The 10,070-nt window shown below is 63.3% G+C and overlaps 2 protein-coding genes across 10 annotated transcripts in view; one reads left to right on the top strand and one right to left on the bottom strand.

Moving 5' to 3' along the window:
• Positions 1-251: 251 nt before the first annotated feature.
• CRYBA1 (crystallin beta A1) lies at positions 252-4,716 on the bottom strand. Its single transcript, XM_071575171.1, is given in 7 exon segments — positions 252-458; positions 581-723; positions 1,115-1,256; positions 2,844-2,962; positions 3,875-3,939; positions 4,685-4,697; positions 4,699-4,716. Coding segments are annotated over 7 exon segments (648 nt in total). The 3' UTR covers positions 252-310.
• Positions 4,717-8,642: 3,926 nt separating this feature from the next.
• The window catches only part of MYO18A (myosin XVIIIA), a 36,770-nt gene continuing 35,342 nt past the window's right edge, over positions 8,643-10,070 (top strand). For all 9 annotated transcript variants that reach the window (XM_071575168.1, XM_071575167.1, XM_071575161.1 and 6 more), the window contains exon 1: positions 8,643-8,735. The gene's annotated coding sequence lies outside the window, so the exon portion shown is untranslated. The remainder of the gene's footprint in view (positions 8,736-10,070) is intronic.

The following is a 10,070-nucleotide window of genomic DNA, read 5'->3' as shown; positions in this document are numbered from 1 at the left end:
TGAACCTCCCTGGGTGTGAGCCCCACTGGGCTTCAGCCCTGCTTAAAATGGGCAGGAAAGGGTGTGGTCCCTGCTCACAGGGGGAGGTGCAACCTCAGCCCCAAACACCCAACAGCAAACACACTCCAAGCTGGTTTATCTTTTTCTTTCAGTCACATTTATTGGCAGTTGTGGCAGTCGGTACCGTTTGGGAGTGTTGTTCCATAAGCAGTGGCAGTACAAGAGGGGGTGGTTATTTTGGGAGGGGAGTATTAGCACCAAGAGGGAGCCGGTGAGCTTTGGGAACCTTGCAGAGATGGACAGTGGGGAGCTACTGCTGGACACGCCTGATGGATTGGATCTGGGAGGTCTGGGCGTGTGACCCCCACTCTCTCCAGTGCTTGTAGTCCCCACCGTGGTGGTCGGCCTCCAGGACGTACTGGTAGCCACGGTACCCGGGATACTGGTAGCAAACCCAGCTGGAAAAAAAGGACAAGAGGTAAGCAGGGCAGTCACAGGGTGTGTGCCCCTCCCTTGCTGTGGCAGCACAGCGGTGGCAGCGGCTTGTCCCGGCCGCCCCTGCGTTTGCCCCGTCGCTTACGCGCCGCACTGGATCTTCATGGAGCCCACTTCGTTGTTGGCCCAGCCCATGGCCTGCAGCGAGGGGTAGTCGTCGCTGATCTCCCACTGGCGGCCGATGAAGTTGTCTTTCTCGAAAATGGTGATCTTGGATTCCTTGTGATTCTGGGAGGGGAGAGCAGGGGGTGAGGGGGAGGCAGTGCTCCCTCCCCGGCAAGGCAGTGGCTCTCCCTCCCCATGGCATTGCTTGGAGGGTTTCCTGGAGAGGGAGGTGTTCAGACCCTGGCTGGAGTTTTATTTTTTCAGGGGGGTGGGAGGTATTGGAGACAGCTATGCCACAACTACTGCCTCAGGCTGGCTGTCCCCCAGCTCTGGGCATGTACAGCTGGCCCAGAAGTTCCCTTAAAAGCTTAAAAAAAACAGGACAGAAAGAGCAAATCCTGCTGGGAGTGGGGGAGAAGAGCTGAGCCTGCCCCTGGCATAGCTGTGTTCGCCCTTCCTAATCTCACTCCAGTAGGCCGGGGCGTTTGGAGGGGGCCTGCGCTGGGACACTCACGGCAGAGCAGACAGGGCGGAAGGACATCAGGCGCTCGATGTGGTACGCGTTGCTGCCGCTCCAGGCGTCCCAGCGCGGGTACTCGCCCCTCTCCAGGATGAACTGCTGCCCGCAGAAACCAGTGTGCTCATAACCGACCCAGCTGCAAAAACAGAGCCAGGGCTGCCACGGCTTCCTGCGGCAGCTCGGGGCCTCCTGCTCGGAGCTGGCACCGGGGCAGGATTCGGAGCCAGGGGGAGGTTGGGGTCCGGCCTCTGCCCACAGGTTGGAGGAGAGGAAGCGGTGCTGGATGTGGGCAGAGACCCCGGGGAGTGTGTAACCACACCTGGTGCTGGAGAGGCACCACAGGCAGTGCTGAATCCCCAGCTGCACTGGGAAGGGTCCCCCCTGCAAGGGCCTGTCCTGCACAGGTGGATCTTCACCCTGACTGCTCTGTCGTTATCTACGCAGACTAACATCGCTCCAGGTTTCCCCAGTTGCCCTTCTGTCCCAAAGGCCTCATTTCTTGCTTGTTTCCCAATTACAACCTGATATGGCTGGAAAGACCTGAATTCCTGATGCCCAAAGTAGGCAGAGCCCATCTGGCTCTGGGCAGGGCAGAGAGCTGTGGGTTTTCCCCTCTCTGGGTTCCCCTCTTCACTGAAAACTCAAGGAGAGGTGAGTAGGATGCCTCCACTCTGTAGGACACCTTTTGCAAGCCCTTGTGCTGCCCACACAGCACCTGCCTGTTCCCATGGTGGGGACATCTGGGAATATCCCCCTAAGAAAACTGTGGACAAGACAGGTGCATTGGAATAGGGAGGCAGAGCCAGGGCTGGGGGCTGCAAGTGGGTTCCACAGGCTGTGCAGTCCATGGACCCCTCGTTGATGGGGTATGAAGTGTGCTAAGGAGCACACTAAGCTGGGGGAGTTGAGGCCTTCTTGTCCCTGGCTCAAACTGAGCCCCAATCCCATGTCCTGCAGTCAGCCCACCCTGTGCAAGGTGAACAGCCTGATCAGGAACACGTCAACTGGAGCAGCGAGCTGATTACGGCGTGAGCACGCACGCTGCTGTAATCCCATTAGCATTACCCAGCCTAAATATAGCAGCACAAATCTCTCTCATCTGCTCCCAGCCCGGCAGGATGTGTGCCGTGGGGACCAGCCCCGACACACCGTCCTTCTGGGCTGCTCAGGAGGTGCCCTGCAGGTGCAGGGGAAGATTCCCGTGTGCAGGGAGAAGCCTGACTCCACCCCTAACCCTGTCAGGACTGGGGAGGCTGTGGGAAGGTTCTGCCCCAGCCCTGGGGAGCTGTGCAGTGCAGGGGCACAGCAGGGCTGGGCCCTAGGGCAAGAGAGATGGCTCTAAAGCCGGTGCTTCATGGGGCTACACAGGCAGGACAGGGACCAGGCCAAGCTCAAGAGCCACTCATTGAGCACTGATCCTCACTGCATCCTTGGACAGCACCCCTGCTCCAAACTGGCTGCTCCAGCACTGTGGGAGGCAGTTTTGGATGATGCCAAAGGCATTGTCACTGTCCTGTGGCCCTCTCTCTGAGTCAGTGCCACCCTGAGCTGGCTGCTCTATTCTGGCAGGGTGGGATTCCCCCATGTCTGCCTTCCCCTGGCTCTGGTCCTTGGCCCCAGCCAAGCAGAGTGAGCACAGCTGGTCCCACTCCACACTTGGGCACCTCTCGCCCAGCCAGCCTGCCTGAGAAAGCATCTCCACTGCTGCCAGCTGGGTACTCACGCGCCACATTCCACCTTCAGGGAGCGGATGTTGTCGAAGCCACATTCCATGATGTTTGGACAGGCCGAAGTGAACTCCATCCTCTTGCCCTGGAAGTTTTCTTGGTCGTACACGGTGATCTGGAACGGAGAGCGAGCTGCCGAGTTGGAAACCGCCCCGGTGGCCCCAGGCGGTTCAGTGCCTCTTGGAGACAGAGGGTCACACTCTGTCAGGGAGAGCTGGCACTGGGCACCCCTCTGGGCTGGGACATAGCCCCGCACACGCCTCTGCGTCCCTGCACTGCTGGCCCCGCCACGCCCTGCCTTGGTGTCGGGGGAGCCGCAGGCTGGCCCCGGCTCCGCTCTCCTGCTCACCCCTGCGGAGATCAGTTCCCGGGGCAGCGCTGCCGTCCGGAGAGAGGAGCGGAGCCGTTCTGGGACGGGCGGGTGGCAGGGCTGTGGCTGGCGGTTCTCCCGGCCTCTGCTCCGAATGCTCTAGGGCAAAGAGGATTAACAGGGGAAAGGGCGAGGGGGACCTCCCCGGGGGGCTGTGGTTGACCATATCTCCTGCAACAGCTCCAGGCTTCGACAGGGTGTGCCTTGCTTGTGCACGTGTTTCTGCTCTACCTCTCAGCTTCCTCCTCAACCTGTAGTCCTGGAGCCATTGCCAGACCTCCTGGGGCTGCTCCCCACCTTGCTGCACAGTGCCCACCACTCCTGCTCACCCTGTCTGCGTGGACAGGGGAGGGCAAACAACAGGCTGTGGCTTTCAGGGACTCTGACTGCCTGGCATGGGACAGCTGGTAAGAGCAGGGCACGGCTGGCCAGGGTGCTGTGAAGACCCTTATGTTATGAAAAACACCTGGAAGGTATTTGAGCAGGCAGGAGGCACAGTCTGTTGGGTAGAGGACAGGAGTGCCTGTTTCCTGTGTTTGTCCCTGCCTCACTGCCCACTATGCAGCTTTCCTGGCCCCGGAGGATGCACTTTTCCCTTTTCCCTGTCCCCCACCTACACACAGGGAAAGGCGAGATACAGGAGGTGTGAGGACGTACCTTCCACGGGCCCATGGGGACAGGCAGAGGGTTTGTCTGAGCCATCTTTGCTGCTGGATCAGTGTCTGGAGAAGGAAGAGAAAGCCATTTTTACTGCAGCATGTCCCTGCATGTCCTTGCTGCCCATTCCTGAGGCTGGGGACAGCTCTGTGCCCGACACCCACGGTGCCTGTTTGGGGACAACTGCCCCACTGCTGGGGACAAGCCGCACCAGTCACAACGAGACCATCTTGCCAACCACAGAGTGGGGCAGAAGGCACAGTGGGGGCTGTGGGGCACATCCAAAGCAGGGTGCTCCCTTCTCACTGCTGCAATGCCCCTTCCCTCCTCCTGGCCAGGAGCCCACGCGCCCGACAGGGCACAGTGCCCAATTCCCCCTTCTCCTTCCCTGAGGCCAGACCATCGCTAGGAAAAACACCCTGAACCGGAGCAGGGAGCTGTGGTGGGGGACACAGGCTGCCCTGTGCCTGGCAGTGCCCAACAGACCCACCTGCTCCCCTCTCTCTTCCCGGTGCCCCAGCGATGCCTCCCTTGGGAGGCACAGTGGTCTCCCATGGACAGCCCAGGCTAACGGTGGGAGATGCCAACCAGTGTGCCGTGCCGGTGGGTGCCAGGAGTGGGGTACCCTGCGGCAGAGGGGCTCTGAGCCCCCCCAGCTGCCAGTGGGGACATGTGAGCCTGTCTTATGCCACGGGAAATGGCAATGGTCCCTCTGGGTGTCTTTTGCCACCAGGCAGCAGGAAGGGTGCCTGCCCGGCCGGCTGGCAGCAGAGGGGTGAGCAGGGGCGAGGTGTCGGTCCCAGGACTCACCTAGCTCAGGCGGTTACTGCTGCTTCGCCCATGTAATGTTTGCCTACTTCAGCGGCTCAGCTTTTATAGGGTGCTGCTGGCCGGGAACCGGTGCCAGCGTTTGCAGAGCCGTCAGCACAATGCTTGCTCTGGCATTGTCCTGCTGATCCCCAGAGATTTCAGCTGCTCATCCCCATGGTCTGAGCCACATTCTTACGAAAAAAGAAAAAAATTTGATAATAAAAAAAAAATAATCAGGGCAGCTGTTTGCACAGATAATCTTGGTCACAAATGACTCAACGATTTGACCGTGCTGGCATTTTCCAGGGCCAATGCACCGCGCCATCACGGGGCACGCCTGGGGGCTGGCCTGGCCCTGGCGCCAGTTGGCACCGGGGGGATGGTGGGGACACCTCCCCGCACGACCCTGTGGGTGGTGGGCTCGGTGGGGTGTCTGCCAGGCACTATCACATTGCTGCTCCAGCCAAGGTGGGTCCCTGTCACCGTGTCAGCATAGACACCCTTCTCCTGTGGTGGGCAAAGGGGATGGAGGTGAGAACTGTTGTGGGCCTGGCAGACACGTCCCCACAGAGCCCCAGCGCTCCACACAGTGCTGCCACCGCCATGCCCCGCACCAGGGCACCTGCCACAGCCCTGGGGACGCTTCAGCCCTGTGGTCAGCACGGCCACCTGCGGGGAGGGCACCCACTCGGCCCCTGGTCAGCACAACCACCTGCTGGGAGCACAGCCACCCGTGGGCAGCAGAGCCACCCGTGGGCAGCAGAACCACCCATGGGCAGCAGAGCCACCCATGGGCAGCAGAGCCATCCATGGGCAGCACAGCCACCTGCACACAGCACACGGCCCCTGCCCCTGCCCTTGCTCCTGCCCCTGCCCCTGCCCCTGCCCTGCCCCGCGGCGGGCACGGCGCTGCCGTCGGGGGTCACGAGGCGGCGGCGCTGCTGCCTCAGCGCGGAGCTGCCGGCACAATGCCCGCGTCTCGCTGCCCCTTTTGTCTCCCCGCTGGGCAGCCGCGGCCGCACAAAACAAAGCGCCCCGTCAGCGCTGCCTGCGCCATGGGCTGGCGCCCGGCCCGGGGGACCCTGCGGGGAGGCGGCGGGGTGGCACCCGGGCGGGCGGGTCTCGGGGAGCTCGGCGGGGACCCGTCTTGCGGGCAGGGCACCGCCGTGGCGGAGGGGAAGCTGAGCCCTGAGGGGGCCCTTCCCCCCGGGGGCTACTGTGGGATGAGGACAGCGATGAGGACAGTGTCGCCGGGGGTCACTGGGACGCAGCCGTGGGGCGGCACCCCAAGGCTCCTGGGGAGCACTGTCTGGTCGCAGTGCCACGTCCCGGCAAACGCGGGGTCTCACCATGGGAAGGAAGGGCAGTCCGGGTTGCCCTCTGTGGGGCTGCTAAAACAGGGGACTGCTGTGGGATGCCCCTGCAAACCCCCCGGCCCCCTCCCCGTGCACCTGCCGTGGGCATCCCGGCTGAGGGAGGAGGTCGGGTTGCAGTTTGCCCTCCAGCTCGCTCCAGCCCCTCGGACGTACCCTGGCCACGGCTCCTGCCCACCCCACGTGTACAGAGGCTTTGCCAGGAGCCTGGTGCCACTAGAGGGAGAGCTCAGCCCGAGCAGGCTGGGACACCGCCGGCGCATGCGGGTGTACAGGGGGTGTGCGGGTGTACGGCGGGTGTGCGGGTATTCAGTGCGGGTGTGCAGCACCGCACACCTCTGTGCACCTCCCACAGGCACCTGCTTCTCCTTGTGAAGGAAAAACACGGGCTCTGTCTGAAAACCACCCCAGGGCAAAGCCTGGAGCTGGCAGCCACCCCAAGCCAGGGGCAGGGCAGGGGGGCACAGCCAGGGATGGGTCACCCTCAGCAGAGAACAGGACCACCCCCCAGCCCTGTCCCTGCTCCCAGCGCTGGTGGCACAGGTGTCCTTCCCCTCCCCGTGTGGCTCCGGGGGCACCGCGGTGAGCTCCAGGGAGCCATTGCTGCGACGGTGCTGGCGGGTCCACAGGTTGTCTGGAACAACTGGTTTTTCTAGATAAAAGAGACTATAAAAACTCAGTGACCTATTTAGGGAACCCCGCGGTGCTGCAAAACAGATGCTTCCCCTCCCAGCCCAGCTCCAGGCACTTGCTCTGCCCAGCCAGCTGTGTCTGCCAGGAGCACCCGAAATGCCAGTGGCACCAGAGCTCTGTGCCGCTTCTTCATGGAAAACTTTGGGCAACACAGAGGCTTCCCTTGGATGTGGGATTTGCTGGTGCCTGAGGAACCCCCTGCCAGGAAGAACTGCTGGAGGCAGCCTAACCTGTGACTGGCAAGGCCAGACAGGATCATGTGGACATGAGCAGCTGTCTGTCTGACTGGGAAGCATGAGGTGTTTATCCCTGGGGAGATGGCAGTAGGGTGGCCTCACTGGGTGGCTGGTGGCAGGTCTGTGTGACAGTGGGGACCCTGAACTGTCCCACAGCTCAGCAGTCCCAACCAGCATCAGCCCACAGCCACCTGTCCAGCACAATAAGGAAGTGGGAGCTGCCCCAGGCTGTAACTGGCTGTTCACCCACCTGTGCCCGGGAGTGGGAAACAGGCACAGTCACACAATGTGGCCCCTTGCCAATGCAGCCAGAAAATCCTCCTGGCAGCTGAGACGAGGCTCTGACACCCTTCCAGCTCACCCATCCCCATCCCTGCTCTTCAGATGGCTGCGACTCCCTGTGCTTGGTGCCACGTGCCTGGGACAAAGGACAGTGTGACAAAAGCAGGCGGCTGCGCTTGCTGCCGCCATCCTCTGCCGCTGCAAGGGCTGCATCTCCTGCACTGCCCCTCCCTCGGGCCAGGGCCCAGCGCAGGGCTCCTTGCTTGGCTGCCAGCTCTCTCCCACCACGCCCCACACGTATCCTACTCTGCTGCTGCAGTGGGACCGTGTCCTGGGCACATGCTGTGGGCAGAAAATCACAGCCGGTGTTACTGCTGTGAGGGAGTGGGGCTTGTGACAGCCAGACAGGTGTGTCCCAAGAGACAGGCCCATAGGCTGATGGCAGGAGAGACAGGAAACGCAGCTCCACCTGTGATGGATGGTAGTGGGGGTTTGGAGTGAGTCCTCTGGGGTACCTTGGGATGGGATAGGAGCCATCAGAGGTGACAGGGATGGTGTTGGGGGCAGCCCCCTGTCCCTGTCATCCCTCTGTCTGTCCTGAACTTCCCAATAGAGATAGAGCACTCCTGAAAAATGCTTTTGGAAAGAGCTCATGTGTGCCTGTTCCTCAAGCCACCCATGTCCCTTGAAGTGCCAGGCCCAGTTGCTCCCACACCTGATGGCAAGGAAGGTTATCCCAGTACAGAAATGGCAGGGCTTGTCCTGAAACCATCTGTCCCACGATTCCCACGTGTGACCAACTCTGGTGTGACGTCTCAAGGCTGGACCCCAGTGGAAGAGGTGCAACAAAGCCTCGCAGCTGATGCTCGTTGTCAACCGTGGGCTGTCTCCTCCCAGGCAGTCCCTGCAGGCTGACAGCCCCGCCCGGGGACAGGTGCTGGAGGAGAAGCACCAGCTGCCAAACGGCTCCGCAGGCAGCTCTGCGTGTCCAGCTTTGTATTCCCCATACTCAGCCGGTGGGCACCGCCCGCGCTGCTCCACCGGTATCCCGAAACCTTCCCTGTGCCGGCTCCGGTGTTGCTCCTGATGGGATGTGCGGGATGAGGGTGTGCACACCGGCTGTGCTCGTGCGAGGCGCTGCGGGGTCACCGCGCTCGGCGGGGCAGGTGCGGGCGTGCGGCGGGGGCCTCACCGGTCCCGGGTGCGCTCCGGGCTGCGGGCACCGGTCCGTGCGGTTGTTGTACGGCGGGGGGCGCGGGGCTGAGCCGCCTGCAAGTTCCCGGTGGGCAGGGCCACCGTTCCGTTCCGTGCCGTTCCGTGCCGGGCGGCGCGCGCAGAGCCGGCAGTGCCCGCCCCGGTGCGGGGCCGCCCCGCCCCGCCCCGCCCCGCGCCGCCGCCGGGGCCCGGCACCGCCACCGCCGCCGCCGCCACCGCCGGGCCCCGCTCCGCCACCGCCACCGCCGCAGGGTGAGTACCCGCCGCCATCCCACCGGCACCGGGAACCGGGCACCGGCACCGGGCACCGGCACCGCGGCCCGGGCACCGGCACGCACCTCCCGGCGCGGGGCGGGCCGCGGCTGCATCGCGCCCAGGGGGGGCCGGGCCGGGCCGAGCCGTGCCCTGCCGGTGCCTCCGCGGCGCTGCAGAACCGCTGTGGGTGGGTGTGCGGCCCCGGTGCCACCCTCGGGTGCGGGTGCAGTGCGCGCATGGCCCGCCCTTGTGTTGCAGCGCCTGTGCGTGTGCAGCCCCCGGTGTCACGCGTGTGTGTCTGCACGTGTGTGTCACCTTGTGCGTGCCCCTGTGGCGTGTGTTTGTGCGTGGGGTGGCCCTGTGTGTCCCCATGCCCCCCCCCCATTGTTTTGCTGCACCTGTGTGTGTCCCACCCCTGCTGTAGGTGTTGGGGGGCGGCTGTGCCCCCCAGAGCGTGCGGGGGGCCCTTCACGGGTACAGCCAGCGGTCCCTGCAGGATGCCCCGTGTCAGGTGCTCCATGTTGGATACTTGAGCACCCACCGCAGGGCTCCCAAGGGCTAGTCTTGCTTCCAGGCAGAACCTGCTGGCCAGGGCCTTTCCCACCATCAGGGAATTGCATCCAAAGCTCACTGGTAACCACATTGCTACTGGCACCTGGGCTCCTTTTTGGGGTGACAGGTGGTGCCTCAGCAGCCTGTTGTGCTGGGGACAGTGGGGGCTCACAGGGCTGTGGCCGCTCCGGCGCCTCTTAATTTTCCCAGGGAGGAATCTATGGAGCGTCGGGCGAGGGCTGGGACACACATCCCTAAATTGTGTGGTTTCCAGCTGGCCTGTGAGATGCAAATTGTCTGGTCAATGAGTGCCAAAGCTAAACTTAGGTCAATTATGGGAAAGTGTGGGCACAGGGCAGTGTGTTCCTGCGCCCCAAGGCTGGCCCTGGCACTGGGGGATCCCCACTCACTGCCCCATCCCTGTTGGGAGCTGAGCATTCCCACAGTGCCAGCACCCGCCCTGGACTTTGCCCACTGACGAGCCGTGGCTCAGCCCTTCACCTTTGCCATGGGCTGGGCTATGCAGGGTGTCAGGCTGCGAATCTGGGGCCATAAACAGGTGGTGGGGAAGGTCTGTGCCTGCGGGTGTGGGAGCTGTGACCCACCTGCCCTCTGGCTGCTCGTTGTGCTGTCTCCCACCTGGCAGCCCAGCCGGGGTCCCGCCTCACCACCTTTGCCCTGGAAGGCCTCTCGAGCTGTGTCACTACCCAGCTTTGGGGCGAGGCAGGTTCCTGCAACCCCCACACATACCCTGTGCACCCTCCTGGCCTGTGGTGATGC

The sequence above is a fragment of the Pithys albifrons genome, chromosome 21 (assembly GCF_047495875.1).
Source record: "Pithys albifrons albifrons isolate INPA30051 chromosome 21, PitAlb_v1, whole genome shotgun sequence".
Taxonomy (NCBI): domain Eukaryota; kingdom Metazoa; phylum Chordata; class Aves; order Passeriformes; family Thamnophilidae; genus Pithys; species Pithys albifrons.
Note: the sequence above shows the minus strand (reverse complement) of the source record. Positions and strands in the feature narration are given on the sequence as shown.